This window comes from Zerene cesonia, chromosome 20 (genome assembly GCF_012273895.1).
Source record: "Zerene cesonia ecotype Mississippi chromosome 20, Zerene_cesonia_1.1, whole genome shotgun sequence".
NCBI classification, from domain to species: domain Eukaryota; kingdom Metazoa; phylum Arthropoda; class Insecta; order Lepidoptera; family Pieridae; genus Zerene; species Zerene cesonia.
This window is the reverse complement of record NC_052121.1, coordinates 9,550,431-9,571,121: the sequence shown is the minus strand read 5'-3', so window position 1 is coordinate 9,571,121 and position 20,691 is coordinate 9,550,431. Positions and strand designations below refer to the sequence as shown.

General features: G+C 34.0%; 4 protein-coding genes across 4 annotated transcripts in view; 3 read left to right on the top strand and 1 right to left on the bottom strand.

Annotated features, from left to right (window-relative positions):
• The first annotated feature begins 2,372 nt into the window (after positions 1-2,372).
• LOC119835028 (fidgetin-like protein 1) lies at positions 2,373-7,427 on the top strand. Its single transcript, XM_038359619.1, has 10 exons — positions 2,373-2,599; positions 2,674-2,829; positions 2,900-3,376; positions 3,524-3,636; positions 3,855-4,010; positions 4,805-4,938; positions 5,426-5,540; positions 5,951-6,063; positions 6,321-6,512; positions 7,280-7,427. Exons 1-10 carry the CDS (start codon positions 2,505-2,507, stop codon positions 7,397-7,399), a joined length of 1,671 nt encoding a protein of 556 aa, XP_038215547.1. The 5' UTR covers positions 2,373-2,504; the 3' UTR covers positions 7,400-7,427.
• Positions 7,428-7,693: 266 nt separating this feature from the next.
• Positions 7,694-12,884, top strand: LOC119835231 (DNA polymerase eta). Its single transcript, XM_038359933.1, has 8 exons — positions 7,694-8,082; positions 8,509-8,643; positions 8,949-9,051; positions 9,291-9,507; positions 10,092-10,209; positions 10,495-10,635; positions 11,030-11,397; positions 11,667-12,884. The coding sequence occupies exons 1-8, from the start codon at positions 7,949-7,951 to the stop codon at positions 12,824-12,826; spliced, it is 2,376 nt and encodes a 791-aa protein (XP_038215861.1). The 5' UTR covers positions 7,694-7,948; the 3' UTR covers positions 12,827-12,884.
• Positions 12,885-13,471: 587 nt separating this feature from the next.
• LOC119834750 (60S ribosomal protein L10) lies at positions 13,472-15,808 on the bottom strand. Its single transcript, XM_038359214.1, has 5 exons — positions 15,777-15,808; positions 15,627-15,655; positions 15,238-15,543; positions 14,156-14,318; positions 13,472-13,665 (listed from the first exon to the last, which is right to left on the bottom strand). Exons 2-5 carry the CDS (start codon positions 15,647-15,649, stop codon positions 13,498-13,500), a joined length of 660 nt encoding a protein of 219 aa, XP_038215142.1. The 5' UTR covers positions 15,650-15,655; positions 15,777-15,808; the 3' UTR covers positions 13,472-13,497.
• Positions 15,809-16,245: 437 nt separating this feature from the next.
• Positions 16,246-20,691, top strand: part of LOC119834754 (probable E3 ubiquitin-protein ligase MGRN1) — a 9,390-nt gene continuing 4,944 nt past the window's right edge. The window contains exons 1-8 of the mRNA XM_038359217.1: positions 16,246-16,487; positions 16,781-16,899; positions 17,027-17,298; positions 17,602-17,789; positions 18,812-18,966; positions 19,330-19,584; positions 20,014-20,196; positions 20,575-20,688. Coding sequence (XP_038215145.1) covers positions 16,400-16,487; positions 16,781-16,899; positions 17,027-17,298; positions 17,602-17,789; positions 18,812-18,966; positions 19,330-19,584; positions 20,014-20,196; positions 20,575-20,688 — 1,374 coding nt within the window. The 5' untranslated portion in view covers positions 16,246-16,399. The remainder of the gene's footprint in view (positions 16,488-16,780; positions 16,900-17,026; positions 17,299-17,601; positions 17,790-18,811; positions 18,967-19,329; positions 19,585-20,013; positions 20,197-20,574; positions 20,689-20,691) is intronic.

The following is a 20,691-nucleotide window of genomic DNA, read 5'->3' as shown; positions in this document are numbered from 1 at the left end:
ACGTTTACTTGTAACTTCTTGCATCTCGTCAGCGAACTCTGTCGATATATAATGAATTTCTCTCTTATCTTTCCATTTTCCAATGTGGACTCCATTTCTATAACGCGAGATGTTTTCGCCTCTTTTTAATTTTTTTGAAGTAATAACGCGTGGATTGTCCTTACGTTTTTTGTTCAGTGTGCCGGTGCAATAAGTTAGTCGACGCAACAGTTTACTTGCTAAGTTATATGAATTACAAAAATTATCCATATAGATTGAATGGCCACCGTCCAATTTATTTTCCATCAATTTTTCGACAATTTTTTTGGTGTGGCCTTTTCTTGCTGTTTCATCTTCTGTACTAGTAAATAATATATGGAAATTTAAAATCAAGCCATCTGGTTCTGCTAGCACATATAGTTTGTTGCCATACTTGTGGCGTTTTCCTTTTATGTATTGTCGAAAAAAGAGACGACCACGCCATAAAACCATCGACTCATCTAAAGATAGGTTCTTGCCTGGATAATATATATTATTCATTGTGTTGTTGAAATTTGCAACTATTTTCTGGCATTTATTTAGACGTCTGGCAGTGACTTCTTCTTCTTCATCAGGAAGTGTAAAATGTAAACAGTGTAATATAAAAAAAAATCGGTTTCGTGACATGTAATTCGAAAAACATGATTTATACAACCAGTGAACCTTCCAATAATCTGTCAATCGGTTCATTTTTGCAGTGCCAGTATGTAACAAAAGGCCCAGAAATGTTTTGAACTCTTCAACTGTCAAATCTTTCCATCTTGAAATACGTGCATGACGATGTTCACTAGAACTTTTCATACGTTCGGCGTATCTGTTTGTGCACTCTACGATCATTCTCAAATATTCTTCATGGAAAAAGAGACAAAAGTAATCTATTGGTTGTGATGGCGGTTCTATATGCAGCTTTGACTGTCGAACGAATGGTATTTGCTTCATGGACGAACAAGAAGTACTCCAGTGTGAAGTTGAGCGTTCGATGGCAGGTTCAGGAGACTCATGTGGCAGAGCTGACTCTTCAATCGTTTCATTTAAGCCCTCCCTTTCTGTAGACAATACTCGAACTTCACTAGAGGGCGACTGAACTTCTTCTTCATCTTCATCCGACTCCAGGGTTGAGCTACCTTCATCATCATCACCCAATAAAAAATCTTCGTCTTCACCACTTCCCATAAAATCATCATCATCGGAGTTTTCTAAAGTGTTGAGAATATCCGATTCTTGCAATAAAACACGTTTAGATTGCACTCGCGAAGGTCTCTCATTTGATCGTTTTGTACCCCTAGAGGTACCAGGTTGATGTTCACTCATTATAAATATTATAAAATTTTAATACAAAAAAAACGTAAAATTGGTTCAAAAGCGACTAAAAGCAATTTAGAAAGCCGTCCGCACGAGCGGCGACACTTAAGCGTACTGACCAATCACTAAAACAATAACATGATTCTCATGGCCACGCCCACTTTACGAAAGTTCAGTTCTTTCTCTAGTGGCCAAACAAACGCATTTGCGATAACGCTCCGGCCCATGCAATACGCTTCATACAAAACTCTACGAACACTTCACGCGACGTTGCGTGAGGAGCCACATCGAAGAGTATTGGGAACACGCGACGTCGCGTGATTGACAATTAACGTGTTAAGAGGTATTATTCTCACGTCTCTTTCTTCTTTCCTATCCTATTATTTCCATTTGATTAAAGGCTTTCAAATAATTTATCAAGTGTTTTTTTTTTGCCATCTTGTTTTTCTAAGAAGAGATAGAAAGAATTGAAAATTAAGAAAAACTTGTAATCGCGATTGATGATGCGCACTGTCCAAACGCTATAAAGTGCAAGTTTTTCTGTTTCAATTATAACTGGATGTTTCGAACTTCAGAGGCCAATTAGAACGCTCAGTTCGTAAACAAATCCTCCCTCGATATGGTGTAAAAGAAAAACTATCGGCCCTACTTCAAGATAATTACTGAAAATAAGAAATATGACTAGACAGCCCATTTGGAGCTTAAGAAATTTTGGTAAAGTTGTTGAATCACAAAAAAAAAAGCTAGATTCTGCCCGAAAAGGGAAACACTAGTAAACGATCACCACCCATGAACATATTCAGAGGTAGTGTTGCCTTAGCCCTTTTCGGGCAAAATCTAGCGCTTTCGGTGATTCAACATTTTTCTAGAATGGCAATCTATTGACCGCTTTTAAGGGGTGAAGGATAAGGAAAGTGTGTGGTACTTCCCCGGTGCGAGGTGCCAAATGGACTCGCACACTAAAATGTTATAGCTGCAATATAATTATTCGTCTTTGACAAGTTTATAGTCTGTGTGTAAATTTGGACTTTGTTACATAGTAATTAGTTCTTAATCTGTGGTTTGGAGCTATGACATTTAACTTGTTCTATTATTCAAATTGTATTTTGGCGCTTAAATATTGTTTTGTTTGTATCGTATTCTTATTATTTTACGTGCTTAATTCGCATTAAATAAAATATGCCATGCAATTTCAAAAGAATTCAAGCATCCCAGATGAGAATTGCTTAAGTTTGATGAACAATTCCTTACTACAAGACTATAAAACGTCGCTTAATAGGTACTTTTTTCTTATATTATTTATGATATAGTTAATAAGTATTTAAAATAATTATATCTTATTTTTTATTATAGCCGTTCAAACTTAATTTCAAACACAATACTGAAGGATGTGGTGTTCAATAATTTCTCAAACGACGATAAAGTTCTCGACAGTATTTTGGATTCAGCAAACTCGCTCACTCAAAATAATCAAGAAAATAGTAGGGCCACTTGGAGGAGTTCGTTAAGGTAGGTACAGTATTAATGATTGACTTCGATAAAAAGCAGTTAATAAATAAATGCTGACACTTATTTTTAGTACCTTCAACGATCCAGTCGCGTTATTCGAAAAATCATTATCCTCTTGTAAAAAATGTGACAGGCAGCAGTATTTAGGCTTGCAGCATTTTGTTAAAAGTGAATGTAAATGTGAAAGCACAGAAACTCTAAATTTGTGTATACAACCACAATTATCCGAAATAACCAGCCAAGAAAGATCTGGTGATGAACAGAAATTATCTAAACCTAAATTTGGTAGACTAAGAGCAAAACGACCCATGAGTACTACTTCTAGCATAATCTCATATCCAGATTTTGATGATGTTTGCAAACCAAAAACAGAATATAATTTAACAACTGAGGAGGAAGAGGATAAGGCCCATAGACAACAAGTTGCTAAAATAACATTTAAAACAGCCAAAGAGCAGCTGTTATCATCAAACCCAGCAGCAAAGCGGACACTAGGCGCTTCTAGGAAGGCTCAAGCTAAATTTGTATCACCTATGCTAGGAGCTCAGTAAGTACTGCCAGTTGATTTTTAAAGTTTAATAAATCCTGTTGCCATTTATATGCACATATTTTGTAATATAAATGTTGCACAGATAAATAAATTGTATTTTTTATTCTCTTGGATTGAATAAAAAAAAAGTTCCTTTCTTTTCAGGGAAAAACAAGAAGCAAATGAACAAACAGTAACAGATGAAAGATTAAAACACATTGATCCAAAAATGATAGAATTGATAGAGAGTGAAATTATTGATAAGGGAACTCCCATAGGTAAATTACCTTGATAATTTTCTGGCATCAACTGACATGATATGTCTTATACATAGTGATATATCTTTATTTGCATATAACTTTACAAAAAAAAAATGGTTATAAAAGTGCTCCTTATCACTAACTAAACTCATTTTTACAATAAAAAAATTACATAAGACAGCTATCAGTGATTATCTGAAACTGGTTTTATTGTAAAGGAACAATTGTTATTCCAGGATGGGATGATGTAGCAGGTTTGCAGATGGCCAAATCGGTGATACAAGAAGCTGTAGTGTGGCCGTTACTTCGACCAGACATCTTTACTGGTTTGAGACGTCCGCCCAAAGGCATTCTGCTGTTCGGGCCTCCGGGAACTGGCAAGACTTTAATTGGTAATATAATTTATTATTTTTTATTATATAACATTAGCTCTTCGCTCCGGCGGGGCAGTCTTAGCGTTGGTCTCTATTACCATTAGAAGTAAATCTTACATCAAGATTAATAATAACTCGTTTTACATTACCAATGAACATAAAAAGAACAGATGAGTAATTTGTTTTTTGTGCTCTGTATTTTTTTTATTTCTAAAAATAAATCCTAGATCCTGGTTAGATCTATTTTCCCCCCCGCCAAGCCATCTACATAGTATTCATGAAACCTGTTTCCTGAAATATTGTACAAAAGAAATATAAAATTGTAAAATGTTCATGGGCGGTGGTAGCGCTATCCAGATGACCCACTAGCTCCATCGCCGACGACTGCATAAAAAAAAATTGTCTCGTGGTTATTGCAGGTATTAGATAATGTCTCATTCTCATAGTTATAATAAGGTATAAGTGCTAATTAATTGAGAAAGTAGACGGTCCATTCCTTAAGCGGTGGGCAAATTTACATCGTATGCAATATAATTATGATAATGGATAATTTTTAATGGTTTTAATTAATTTTATAATACGCGTTACTAACATAGTTTCTAAGATTAATGTATACTAACACAAATGTGGATGAATGTCTGAAAATAAAAATATTATTATTATTATTATAAGGTAACTTCTGTCATAGTGCGACGCTTTCCGCCCTGTCTCCGGGGACTTTTCACGGGGTACAGAGAACCATAGAGAACCATAGGTTCTGTATGTAATCCCGATAGCTGAACTGGTTTGAACTCCCAAGGTAACTTGTGCAGGTAAATGCGTGGCGGCGCAATGTCGCGCGACGTTCTTCAGTATATCCGCGTCGTCGCTCACTTCCAAGTGGATCGGCGACGGCGAGAAGATGGTGCGCGCTCTGTTCGCCGTCGCTAGGTGTCACCAGCCCGCTGTAATTGTTTCTTTTTATTTGTTCAATTTGAATACTGTTTAAATTTTAGTTTTATAAGAAATTTTTTTAGAATTTAAAAATTTGATCACAGGCCGGGATTCGAACCCGCGTCTCTTTTTTGGAGTACCGCGGCCACCTGTCATCCCGCCACAGAAATCAAATTTCAGGGGATATTTTTTTTTCTATTCTTTAAACATATGTCACTCAATATGGTTGTTGAGTATCCTTACAAGAGAAAGACTTCCTATGTAAGAAATCCTTAAAACAGAAAGATAAGGTTTCTCAACTATATATGGTGATAAAGTCATTTCTTTGATAACAATAGTTATTGTAACAAGGCAACAAAATAAAGATCACAAACATTAAAATTTCTGCTGCTGTTCGTTTCAATTATTAATATATATAAGACATTTGGAATTTATTTATCTCTGACACATTTCTATAGTTTACAAATGTGTTAAGATTTTCAAACTGTTTTCATTTGCAGGTAATATTTATAGATGAAATCGATTCGCTTCTAACTCAGCGAAGCGATAGCGAACACGAGGCGACGCGCAGGATAAAAACGGAATTTCTCGTTCAATTCGATGGTGCAGCTACTGGTAAACATTGAGATATTTAATTAATTTCAGTCATATGGAAACATTAAAATGTTCAATTTAACATAATTGAAATTTTAAGTTAAGTTCAAAAGTTTAAGCCAATGAATATTTTTTACTGTTTCATTTAAATTAGTCAGCAATCACAATAAAACATAGCATAGTCAACTTATAGTTCAATTTACATATATCTACACATACTGACAATTAGAAATAATTTAATCAACATGAAATGTGTTCTATATATAATCGTATACTTACCTTATAAGCGAACAGTGCATTCTCAGAAGCACTGCCTCTGCGAATGTCCATGGGCAGTGGATCGCTTACCATCAGGCGAACCACCAGCTCAGCTGACCGCTATGACAAAAATAAAATAATAATAAATATTGAAACAGTGCTTTGTTGAATAGGTGAAGAGGACCGTCTATTAATTGTGGGCGCCACAAATCGTCCACAGGAGTTAGACGAAGCCGCACGTCGCAGGCTTGTCAAGCGTCTCTACATACCGCTGCCTGATGCTGAGGTAACCAAATTGTTAAACTTATAATTTTTTGTTTGCTAGCAAACATGTATTTTTTATAATAGTAAGTGACCCATGCAAATTTGTGTTGTCTAAAAAAGAATATATTTTCCCGATTACTGACTTCCTTTGCAGGTCCGCTCCTAGTGAATAGTGGTTATATATAGTTGTAGTGGTGTTAATATTCGAGTATGTCCTTATTAATAAATTCACACATTCACCTAAAAATTACATTCAACTAAACAAAAAGTGTTCTCCAGGCCCGTCAACAGATAATATCCAATCTGCTACAAACAGAAAACAATGATTTAACACTCTCCGAAATAGAAGAAATAGCGAGGCTAACAGAAGGTTATTCTGGTGCTGACATGAAGTCACTATGTTCTGAAGCCGCCATGGGACCCATACGTGCTGTGCCACTATCGCAAATTGTAACCATCGACAAGAATAAGGTGAACTCAAACATTTATTCATTCAACTAGACTTCATATAGAAGCACTTTTGAATCGTCATATTACCCAGTTATAACATTTACCACCGGTTCGGAGGGCAGTTTCTACAGAGAAGAGCCGGTAAGATACTCTGTAGTTGCTCTTAGTCGTCAGGATACTTTCACATTCCACTATCATATTCGAAGGATAGTTAGATTTTTTTCTATTTATCATTTTATTATGTATACATTTCAACTGCCATAAATAAGAGTCATCTTCGCGAGGATGTTAAATCAAAATTCAACTGCTCTGTAAGCGCCGCACCAACAACTAGCTATAATTGTATCAATCCATCTTACGTCTGGAAAATAGGCATAATGATGGTGATTTAGCTTCAACAAAAAGGGACGTCGCCTTCCGCAAAGCCAACCCCCGACAAAATGAATTTAAGATATATTACGTGCTACGATTTTTCAATACAATAATAGTTGTAGATAAACATTGCATTTTAAGTTTTTTATTACTAGCTACCACACGCGTGGATTTTTCATCTACTCTCAAAAGTAAAATGTATGCAACATCTCCATATATTAATTGCTGATGCGCTCTTATTAGTTGAGGCGTAATAGCTTATAATAGCTTACATATTGTCCCAAAAAATACACTATAACAAATACAAAGCAAATTTCTCAAATTGAACAGTTAAATATTACTTTTAACCAATCAACCAAACCCATTCAGCATTATAATATAGAAGATTAACTATGGTAATTTGTTTTTATTTGCAGGTGCGCCCAGTTAATGCTCAAGATTTCAAAGCTGCTCTACAACGTGTGCGTCCAAGTGTGTCCCAAGACGACTTGGGGCAATACGTGAAGTGGGACCAAACATATGGACAGGGATTTTAAATGTTTTCAATAAATTATCATATGAGAATTGGCTTCTTTCTTTAATTTTAAAGCACTAAAATAATACTAAACCCATACTTAATCATCGTTATCGTTGAAGTGGGATAAGAATCAAATTCTCTAAATTCGCTCAATATTGCCTTAAAAAGTAACGGACTGCTATTGGTTCAGTAGTTATCGCACAGAATAATAAGAACAAGTAGTGTAGTTGAAACAATTGCTACAATGTTGCCAATTTTGCAATGTTAAATCAAAAGACAACTGTCACTGTCAGTTACGGTTGATAACATATATAACTTATTTGGTGTATGGTTGATAATAACATGTCAAAACAAAGTGGAATCGTACAACACATTAAATTTAATGAAATAACAACAAATTTTTATGTTATTTATATGAATTAAATATATAAAAGAAGAAAATATGAAAATAATGGAAGAAAAAAAGAATTTAATATTAAGTGCGAGTTAAAGAACTATTTAAATGGACTAAAATATTTGTTAATGAAAAAGGCGCGTATTATTTTGAAGGATATTTTTTGTATATAAAATGGATTCAGAAAATAGAGTGGTTGTTTTAATTGATATGGACTGCTTTTATTGTCAAGTCGAGGAAAAATTAAATCCAGATTTGAAAGGAAAACCAATTGCTGTTGTGCAATACAATCCTTGGAAAGGAGGAGGGTACGAAAAATTTATATTACCTTATAAAAAAAACCCAATAACCACTTAAACCAGTGTGGTGGATTATGGCCTGAACCCTCATAGGAGGCCTGTGTCCCAGCAGTGGGAACATATATCGGCTGATGATGATAACCTCTTAAAAGCAATTCAATATTGTATAATGTATGAATAAATGACAAAACTATGAATACATATTATGCCATTTATATTTATAATTTGTTATGAGAATACATCTTTTAACCTTTACATATAAATTACTAATATATATTATGAAATTATTGTAAAATTTTAAGCCTTCATACTGATTGTCATTTATTTGCTAAGCATAGGTTTCTGAAATATTTTAAAATGATTTCTTCAATTTAATTTGAGTATTGCTGTTTCTTAGCAGTATTCTTAAGTAATTATTTTGTATATTTTATTTAGAATTATAGCTGTGAATTATGTAGCGAGAGCAATGGGGGTCACTAGACACATGAGAGGGGATGAAGCTAAGGAGAAGTGTCCGGAAATACAGCTGCCTTCAGTTCCTTGCCAGAGAGGAAAGGCTGACATAACAAAGTAAGATGCATACTAATAAATAAAATAATGTGTTTGTACATATCGAATTTAATAATCATTGGATTGTAGAATGTTTTTAAGCTATTTATATATAGAGAAATACAGTGTCTTATGTATTGTATTAAAGCCTTTATTGTATATTTGTAATTATATATCATTTGATGTGGTGTGTTAAATAAATCATATAATAACTGAAATCATTTAATATATGTTCCTTGTGTATTTATTACCCCAATTATTACATAATATTTCATAAACATTACTAGTTACACATTTCTGTAACTATACATTCTTTATTTATTCAGATATAGAGACGCAGGCAAGGATGTGGCTAGAGTTCTTCAAAAATATACTTCATTACTAGAAAGAGCATCCATCGATGAAGCTTATCTGGATATAACGGCATCTGTATGTTTTTTCTATATTGATCCAATTTGGTTTTTAGATTTTTATTTAATTATATTGTCATGACACACATATTTTTTAATTATTAGAGAGAAAGTCTTATTGGGATTCAAACTAATAAACAACTCATTCCATACTGAGTCCTGTTTGTACTGAATGAATCAGGGCTCGTAAATAAAATTACAATGCTGCCTCCCTATACACTAAGGAACCCTGTCTTTTAACCTTATTATTAATTTAAGGTGCAAGAACGACTCAGGAGTCTGAACATACACTCGGTAACAAGCAATATGATGCCTAACACATTCGCTCTTGGCTATGAAAGCATACAGGAGCTAGTGTCCGATGTGCACAACTACGGTGGTGATTGCATGGAATTCGATCAGGAGCACGCGAGCCGCTTGCTGGTCGGCGCGGTCATTGTGAGCGAGATTCGAGCTGCGGTATATGAAGAAACGGGTAATTATTCGATACTAGCTTTTGCCCGCGGCTTTGCATGCGATAAATTCGGTAGATTAATAGATGTTATTATACATACAAACTTTTCTCTTGAATCACTCTATCTATTAAAAGAAACACCATCACATTTGGTTGTGTACTTTTAAAGATCATCTAGCATATATATGCATGTACATATACGTATAGCGGGAAACGACTTTGTTTTATGCTATGTATTGATGAATTTTTAAATATAAAGTTAATTAACTTTATTTTCGAATCTATCTTCTTATGACCCTGTAGTGTATGCGCAAACGCATTGGCGTGGCAGTCGCTTACCGGCGTAAGCGAGTGAGCACGTGTTCTGGTCTTCGCATACATTCACATTGCTGAGTATTCTATAACGTGTGTTTTATTGGTATTGGAGTCATTACAGACCCTAATTAATTTTTGTTTATATTGAAAACCATTTAATGTCACTAGAAAATAAAATTAATGTATCAATTTCCTTAAAAAATCTACAATGCATTTTATATTTTGTGACCATTAATTTAACCAATATTGTAAATTAAATAGAGTTTTAAAGGTATATTTTCATATTTCAGGTTACCAATGTTCAGCTGGGATTGCACACAATAAAATACTGGCGAAACTCGTTTGTGGCATGAACAAGCCAAACAAACAGACAGTTCTGCCTAAGCACTCCATAAATTTGCTATACAAGTAATTAGTCATTTTTTTCTAAATCCTACTTATATGTACAACGTGCTAAGCCCGTGCGAACGTATATGTATACAGAGTATTATAATATAAAAAGTGTTTAAAGTATTAGGTAGATACATAATATTTTGTACCTGTCTATCATCAAACTCCAATGTGCAGTTTAAAAGATCTAAGCATGCATGCATACATACATACATACATAGATACAGATGCAGGAAGCGACTTGGCTTTATACTATGTAGTGATACAAACCCCCTACAAATAACTTTCTTTACTGACTTTCAGAACACTATCCATAAAGAAGGTGAAGCACTTGGGTGGAAAATTCGGAGACATTGTTTGTGAAACGTTAAAAATTAAACTAATGGCGGAACTTCAGAAATATACAGAAAAGGAGCTGCAGTCGAGATTTGATGAGAAAAATGGGTAAAACAATTAAAATGCTCGGTACTTATTCATATGTGATATGTATTTTTGGCTCTTATGTATGATGGGTGACACAATATACGTATATATGTAAAATCTCAACTTCTCCCATGATTTTGCGTAAGCACACACATTTCTGAGCTTCGGATTTTAATTATCGTCATAAAAATTAATCTACTGGTCTGGTCTGAAATATTATATATTACATAAACAAGATTGTTTTAATTACAACACGTATTACTCAAGAATAGCTCATCGGTTTTAATGATTTTTGAATTGTAGTTTGGATAAGGATAATGACTAAAAACTGAACAAACCAAAAAAGTCTAACCGTTCGGAGCCGGGGCGAGCAACTAGTGTTGTATGCAAAACTTTAATCAATCGTCTTTTTCAGAACTTGGTTGTACAACATAGCTCGCGGCATTGATCTAGAACCAGTGCAAGCGAGATTCAACCCAAAGAGCATTGGATGCTGCAAACAGTTTCGCGGCAAATCCGCACTAACAACTTTGGAGAGTCTGAAGAAATGGCTCAAAGATCTCGGAGATGAAATCGAGGATAGGTTAGAGAAAGACGCAGTGGAAAATAATAGGTGTCCAAAACAGATGGTGGTTAGTTTTTCAACACAAATGCTGGATGGAAGGGACACCAGCAGCTCCAGGTCGTATAATTTTGGTGTGGAGGACGAGTTATGTGGGGAACTGTTTTCTGCTAAGGCATTGGAATTGTTACTGGATAGTGCGGAAGGATGCAAGCCTAGAGGTGTGTATGCGCTTTTTGAAGTTTATGATATTTGTTTTTGGAATATAATGTACTGGAATGATAAAGTCATTTTAGATTTTTACTTCCAACTTTTTACCTATATTTTTCTAGATAACGCAAACATCAGTTAGATGTTGGTATATTATCATTGATGAAAAAACACACAAATTGAAGTAAATGTATTAAACATAAAAGTAATATTATCAAGATACAGAACTTTAAACTCTTACTAAACTTTTAGACCCATATTAGGCATTCATTATTTTCAGATGATGAAGCAGACAGAAAGTTAAAGGCTCCGATAAAATTTTTGGGTATTAGTGTGGGCAAATTTGAAGATAACGACAACAAGAAAACTAAGAAAATAAAAGATTACTTCAGCGCTGGCACTTCTAAAGGAACAAGTGACGTTAAGGAGAATATAAAACCAATTGGACACACTAGCGAGAGAACGACAAACGATAAAATCGCAGTCGGAAAGGAATACATCATCAACAAATTTTTTCAACAATCTGAAGAGAAATTGAAAAGCAATAAAGAACTTTCAAACACTGAGAAACCAATATTAGAGTCCAGTTTAGACAAACAAGAATCCTTTTTCGCGAAGTTTTTAAATAATACCAGTAAAGAAATGGACGTAAAAAATAAAATCGATCGATCAACCACACCGGTTTGTCATGTCGTTACACGTGGGAATGAAACTAGCAACGACACAGATTACTCTGGATCCACAATTGACGACGAAATAAACAAAAGTGTTGCGATGTTTGAAGAAAATCCAGAAGACGTTGATAGAGTCAGTGACATGAGGAAATTACTTAATAGCACGATCTTACAAAATGAAGAGATAAGAGACAGTTTTCATGAAAGTGAAAATAAGAATCCAAATCATAAAAATGTTCCGGATAATAATAATGTAGAAACAATACAATGTTCTGATTGTGGTAAATGTATAACCTTAAATATGTTCGACATCCACGCTGATTACCATCTCGCTTTAAAGCTAAGAGAAGAGGAAAGGCAACAATTACGGAAAGAGAAAGAGAAAACGAACACTGTTGTTGATAAAACTAAGAAGCCAGAAGAGAAAACAAAGAAGCAAGACATTCCAAAAATTGAAGTGAAATCTATAGCAAATTTCTTTGTTAAAGTGGATGACAGTGCACCGAGTAAAATGTGTTCCGAATGTGGTAAAAAGGTGCCGATTGAAAAGTTCGTGGAGCATTTAGATTTTCATGAAGCGCAGAAACTAAGTAGAGAAATAAATAGGCCAGTTACCACTTCAAATAGTCGAGAATTCATTGGACCAGTAACGAATACAAATAGCAGACCAGAAACAAATTCAGCTAAAAGAAAAAGAAAATCCACGTCACCAATTAAGAAACCTAAAGTGCAATGTAAATCAATTGATCTGTTTTTTAGGCAGTGATATTTTCTTTTATTTATATGTAAAACAAACTATATAATAAACTAATGGATTTCTAATACTTGTCTTATTTTAATGTTCTTTGTACCACAAAGTGTTAGTTATTTTATTACAATTATCATCAATCTCCATCAATTCAGTTAACGGCAATTCAGAGTAAGATTTTTCTTGCACATTTATTTAGCCTCATCACAGAATAAACAGTTCATTTACAAAGTGGTAGAGTCAATAGTCAACACTAAACAAAGTGCAATTCAGCTCGCATAATCGAATCGGTGTCTGTCTGTGTCACACTCTTACGCGTCTACTGTCGCTGTCTGGTGTGGCGAAGTATTTGTCATTGAAAAATGTTAAGCAGAGGTTGTGGAGTGCGAGAGATGTTTAATATTTTTCATTAACGGTATAATAACAATTTTGCTAGTGATTAAAAAATCACATAATCTTGTAATTTTTTAAAAAGCTACACTCAAAGACGTGAAAATGAATCTATCATGGATGTGTCAAGTTTTAATTCATGTCAAATTTGTATTAAGAATAATACTTAAAAACTTATGTTTCAACACAGTTATAAAAAAGGAAAAAAGAAAATCAGGTATCTCATAAGTGCTGTTATTGATATGGTTATCATTAAAAAATAAAACACATTAATATAGTACAAAGTTTATTTCTCCGCACTAAATGCTGTAGATTTCATTCTGCACCTTCCTCCAGGCGTCCAGAGGTCCGTGCTCAGGCCTGTACTTGACGTTGCATCCGTCGTTAGCCAGACGACCTTCATCACGCAGCCTTTCGAACTCCTCACGCTCGTACTTTGTGAAGCCCCATTTCTTGGATATATAGATCTGTGAATGGAATTAATTTATAATTAAAAATTACATAAAAATTCAAAATATTGCACCACAAATGAATGATTGGTTTGAGGGGGTGAGGTAGGTTCATAAGATAATAAAGAAATCTGTGATTAATGGGTAACTAAGTTTGAATTTTAGACTGTAATGTTTTGACGAGTTTAGTATCAATCACTGTTCAGTTTATATATAGATGTCAGTTATAGAGACCAAAGCAATTAGTAATAATTATTTAGTAAGACTTAAATTGTATCAGTTAGCATAATAATAATGAGCAAAAATTTTTATTAAAATGAAAATTAAACAATATTTAGAGTTCCATATGGTCAGATGTGTAATTTAGCAACTTTCAGGAGAGGCAATTGAAAATCTTGTTTCAATTTTTAACAAATGATGTATAAATTGTCAAACATTGTGAGATAACTAAAAACTTTTGTTACATTAAACACAATTTAGGAACAAAAATAAAGTCAAATCATCACACCTTCTGACGACCAGGGAACTTGAACTTGGCACGACGCAGCGCCTCAATGACCTGCGCCTTCCAACGGTCGCTGGAGCGCACCGACATGATCGGCTGCCCGATGCGTACGCGCGCCACCGTACCTTGCGGCTTGCCGAACGCACCGCGCATCCCAGTCTGGAGCCTGTTGTAGATGTTACAGATATTATTTAACAATTAACAGAATCATTATCAGGACTGGAAAAGTGTGATATATACTATCATTCAATTTGAATAGTAACTACAAAATTTCTCAATAACAAGTTCCAATGTCCATTTAACATTTTATTTGTAATGTTTTAGATAAAACAAACTAGTATACAATATGTTTGCTATAATTTACTATATTAAACATTATTATTAATAATACAGTCCAAAACCCTGTATTTTTATATATTGTGTACGTTTCCTTGTTTTAGGTATATCTGCAATTTGATTGACAGCAATTAATATACTAAAATTTTATAAATCATGTATAATTTTCCCAACATGATCCTGGCAGAATTGTACAAAGCAAATTGCCATTAACTAAGAAATTGATTGATTGAAAGATAAAAAGAGACAAAAATAAATTGTAATACTTAATTTTCTATACAAAATTATGCTGATGCATTTTTTTTTAGATTTTGTATATAGTAACAAGACATTGTATATTCATATCAATCCAAGTAAATACTATTAGGATAGGTTTAACATATTTCTAAGTAAGAAATTTTCAATGTTTAGCAAAATGTGCATCAACACACAGACCATTATCTGTCCAATCATTTCTGACAGAAATGAATAGTATTTTTTTTATCATTGTCATGATTTATGATGAATCATGAAACAAAATGATGGTGCAAGATTTTGATATATGTAGTGATACTTAAAATTTCAAGGAAATTTAATATTTCCAAGATAAAAGAAAAAAAAAATTCACAGATAAATATGATACCAACCAATAACATCATTCAAATATAACTGCTTACTTTTCTAAGACTAACATGTTAGATTTAGGACTATATAATAACACGAAAACAAACTTTAGGTCTAAAATAGCAATGAAATTCAAAATAACTCACCTATCAGCTCCAGCGCACGATAACATTTTGTTGATGCGGATAACGTGGAAGGGATGGACCCTCATGCGAATGTGGAACTGATCTTTACCACAGTTCTTCACGAGGTACTTGTTGCAGCAAATACGGCCGGCTTCCAGAGCCTCCGAGCTGAGCTGCTCGTACTCATCAGACACTAAATGCACGCATAGCGGGAAATCGTCAACCGCTGCCTTCTTCTTTCCCAAGTCGAAGATACGGATCTTGGGGTCGGGCACACCACGACAGAACCGGGATTTTGGGTACGGTTTGTTTTTACAATACCGATAGCTGAAATTTAATACAATAAATTCGTAAATAAGTCACGCTTTCTCTAAAATATAAGACGACGAAATAACATAACCAATGTTTACCATCTTGCTGGTCGGCGCCCCATTGTGCCCTGAAATATATAAATAAAAACACTTAGTATCACAGAACGTTTCTCAAATATAAAAATGGTTTCAAAGTATTAAACAATTATTACGATTCCAATGGATAAATAAAATAACGATAATCCGCACCTCTACAGTGACACAGAGACGTCGAAAAAGAACTTTGAAGAACTGTCAAAATTGTCAACTCGGTAGTAAGCAGTAATGTTACCATTGAATGAATTAAGTGGAAAAAAACATTCGATTATGTTTAATAGTTTATGGTTAATAGATAATTACATTTTATGTAAAAGATTTTCACTAAGTCGGTTATTTATATACTCATTTTATTCTTTATATTTTTTTATAAACAATTGAACGAGGATTTTATTTCCATTTCTATAAGACTAAGACTATAAGACTAAGTCTACATACGTTATGTAGGTACTAGTCAAGATGCTTATGGTACAAAAATATAAATCTTCGACGGAAATCGTATAATTTAAACAGAATAGTATAGTTGTTTTAATTTCGTTTTGCCATAAATACATAGACAGTATATAATATGTATATGTTTGCCTTGTTATTTAGTTAAACAAATGTCAGGTGTCAACTTAATTTAGACCAAAGGTAGTATAATAATACGGGATTTAGACTTTGACGTTATTCATAATAATTCACTTGCGATTGTGGGCATAATAAATTTATCACTGTTTAGTGTTTTCGTTGTGATATCGTTGCTATTTTTCTAGTTTTATCTTCATTCTTTTGAAATGGGTGCTTTAACAAGTAGACAAAACGCGGGCGTAGAAGAAGCTGATGTTGTGTCCAATCATGCTTATAAGTATCCTCCGAGATCTGGTAAGAAAATTGACCTTTACGTAGTATCTAACACATTCAGATTTCATCGTAGCATAATTTACTATAACTTTTATTATCTCTAGCAAGCTCAAGCTCGTACGTCTAAGAAATAATATCTAGTACATCATTCTAATGAAAACAATATAGTAACTTAATTTTGCAGACAACATTTTAGTTATAATTAATTATATGCAGGTATGCAGAAGATGTACCTAGCATATAATATGTAACTATTATCTCCATAGTATAAAAGTAATACAAAGACCTTTTTGTATTTAAATTATATTCCGTAGGCAATTACTTTGGAAGCCATTTTATAATGGGTGGTGAGAGGTTTGATACACCACAGCCAGAAGCCTATTTGTTTGGTGAAAATGCTGATCTTAATTTTCTTGGCAGTAGACCCACACCAGTAAGTATAAATTAAGAATTTTAAAATTGTCTTGCTGTTTATACATTTGTTTTATAATATTTTTTATTCTTTACTATAGCAGATTATAATTAAAAGGAAATTGTACTATTTTTATATTACTTCACAGTTTCCCTATCCACCACCACAATCTAACGAACCAACTAAAACCTTAAGAAGTCTGGTTAACATTCGTAAAGAATCATTGAGGTTTGTTCGCTGCCCAGAGCCAGTGGGTAAATTGAGTGATACAAATAAGATAGGAGATGGGGCGATCAAACCAGTTAATTGTAATACAAAGGGAACATACTATAATATTGAGTTTACTTTTGATAGTGACGTTAGATGCGCTATAACAATCTTCTACTTCTGTACGGAGGAAGTTACTCCTACTGGAATTGTGTAAGTTTGTATTTAAGTTATCTTTGTAATGATAAAAAATTCAAATAATCTTATGATAAATATGCTTTCCTTTTATTTTATTGTAACATAAACTGCTCTATAATATGTATTAAATTGAAGCTCAACTTATATAAATTCCTAAAATCATATTATTTTTAAATATCTGTTTAAGTTACTTTTAAGTATTTATATCATTTAACAATACATTTATCTTGGTGAATTGAACATGAACATTCACATTACAGTTTTTCACATTTTATTTTCAAACTACAGGATTTTTATATTTCTAGTGATGTATTTCAGTTATTATCCACGAGATCCGTCTATGACATCACAAACATACCACTACAAGAAAGGCGCCAACCAGCAGTTCTGTCAGATATCACATGTGTTTGACCCTTCAAAATATCCCGAGGAGGATTTGGTGTATAACGCTGATAGGGAAATTATCCCCATAGCTATCTACTGTGTGGTAGATGAGGGACAAGATGGTAAGATGAAACATCACACTACTTATATTACAAAAGCTGAAGAGTTTGTTTGGTTGGTTGCACACGCCAATCTCAGGAACTACTGTTTAAAATTGAAAATTCAAAAATTATTGTTGTGTTGGATAGTCCATTTGTTGAGGTAGAGTTTGGGCTATTGTAACGTACTAATTGTTATTGCATGTTAAGAGATGGAGCATTGGTAGTCAGATCATCATCATCATCATCAGTCAGAACTAGGCTAACTAGGCACTGTCTAGGTCCTGATTTAATTGTCATTTTAATTAACAACAATTTTGTCATATAATATGATACAAAATCTCATTTCATATATATTTAAGAAAATTAACAGCTACAAAGCTGATACCTGTGTATCTTGAATTTGAAGAAAATGTCCAATTTATTTTTAAATCTTGTCAACATGTTTACCTTAATCACATTTTTTATAGTCTATGGACATACTGAAATTGTTTCGATTGTTCGCGTAATGTATAACTGTGTTAATAAAATAGGGCACTGTAATATTATAACTAAACTGAAACTTAAAGATAATGGATAATAAAATGTGCATTTGTAAACATGTGCATTTATACTGGAACAATACTATCGAGTTACATGATATGATATTAATAAACATGGCTATTAATAATATATATTAAAATGCTCTATATATAGGACAATTTTTTATAGAATAGGTGAGATTTGATTAATAAGGTAGAATCATGGGTTCCTGAGAAGTCAGGTGTTGCCGTGGTACGGCAATAGACGCGAATTCGAATTACATATTAAATCAAAAATGTATAACAACAAATTAAGAGAATATAAAACAACAAAGATTTAATTCTGATATTCTTATATCAACCACAGTCCTACACAACCTCTGCACTGCTAAATAGTAAAATTTATTACATGGCCTCTATATATTCTTCTCTATATATGATATTTGTTTTAACAAATTTTTGAGGCTCATTTATTACAAGATCTGCTCATTCTTAAAGTGAATTAATATTTCCATTTTGTTCCAGAAATCCGACAATCTCATACTACAATAGCGATTGTGGAAAAGCATTCTGATGGTACATATGTGTTAAAAGCTCTCAAGCAGAAGCTGTTTGTTGATGGTCTGTGCTATTTATTGCAAGAAATTTATGGTATCGAAAATAAAAACTTAGATACTAAGGTTAGTACCCAGGTTAAATCTAAATTTTGTGTTTGTACATTTTAATATCTATATATTCTGAACATCATATTATATCTTTATAAATAAATTGATGTCCGTATTTATAGCTTTTTGATATATTCTGCTTAATTTATCAGTCAGTTAAAATTACGAATAATTTATAAAAATATATGTGAAAAAGTATCAAATTAGCTACAAAGAACATCATCAGCTAGTGGTTAAACTGACTCTCATTGATATATTTCTTATTCATCAATCTAAAAGAATTCACTTCATAAATGGAGCAGTATTATATTTATCCTGTTATACTGCCATGAAATACACAATACTATTACAAAAATAACTTATATTTTAAACAATCAGCCAACATCAGATGAAGAAACCGAAGATGGCGGTTCCGAGTGCGTCATATGCATGTGTGACGTTCGCGACACCCTCATCCTGCCGTGCCGCCATCTTTGTTTGTGCAACTCGTGCGCAGACTCGCTGCGGTATCAGGCGAACAACTGTCCCATATGCAGGGCGCCGTTCCGCGCCCTGCTGCAGATTAGGGCGTTACAGCGTATAACGAACTCGCCCACGTCGCCCGCTTTGCTACCAGCTGCAAGTCCACCAGATGTGAGTTGTTAGAGAAAAAATGTTGTGAAAATTTTTGGGGTTATAAAATTATTTTTATATACCTACATCAATTAAAAAAGAAATCAAAAAGTTGGTATTAATAATAATTGTATCGTAATATTTCGTTGAAGTACTTTTCTCATTTCTATATTCGATATTTAAATATACCTTTAGTTTGGAAATTATCAGTATATTGATTTAACAATTAGAAATTGTTAAAAAAAGCTATATGAAAAATCTATTCTAATATTAAAAAATCAAACAAAACAACATTACATCATTTTATATAAAGCCATTTAATTGTTAACCTATATTACGAATCCGCGTTAATTTTACGTCGTAAACACTATACGATTACACGGCAATTACTCGAAACGATCGAATTACAAAAATAATTCAAATTTGGAACACGCGGCGACGCTCCAGCAGGGTAGCATGGAGAACATCCCGGCGGGCTACGAGCCGGTGTCGCTGATCGAGGCGCTGAACGGGCCGCGGCCGCGCGCCGCCCCCGCGCCGGCGCCCGCCCCCGCGCCCGCGCCCCTCGCCCCGCTGGCGCCCCTCGCTCCGCTCGCGCCCGCTATTGCGAGCCCCGATACGGATACGTCGCAAGTGAGTTATTAACTCAAATATGGATACGGCTCTTTCGAGTAATGGGCGAATATGGTTCACTCTAATAGTTTTCTTTTGGAATATAATTTTTAATTCTTGTGATGCAACATTGTATAATAAAGTCGTGGCTACTTCTTAGTGTGTTATGAGTTATGTAGCGTAGTCATAGCCCTGGCTGGGATTTCTTTAATATTTTATAGCCGAATGACAACCTATGCGGGTACACAATATTCATTTATTTTTTTAATACACAAAAACTTTCTTTTTGTTTAAATCTCTCTAGATACATTGGATTCACAAAAATTATGTGTTTAATGTTTTTACAATCCCAATGTAAAAAATATATAAATGGACCGTTAGTATATGCGTGTCTCACAGGCGGCGGAGGTGCTGAACCGCTGCGTGGTTGAGCGCAGCTCGTCCACCAGCCTCGCCAGCCGCCGCAGCAGCTCTGTCGACAAGCGCGACCGGCACGCACCGCTCACACCCGAGGTA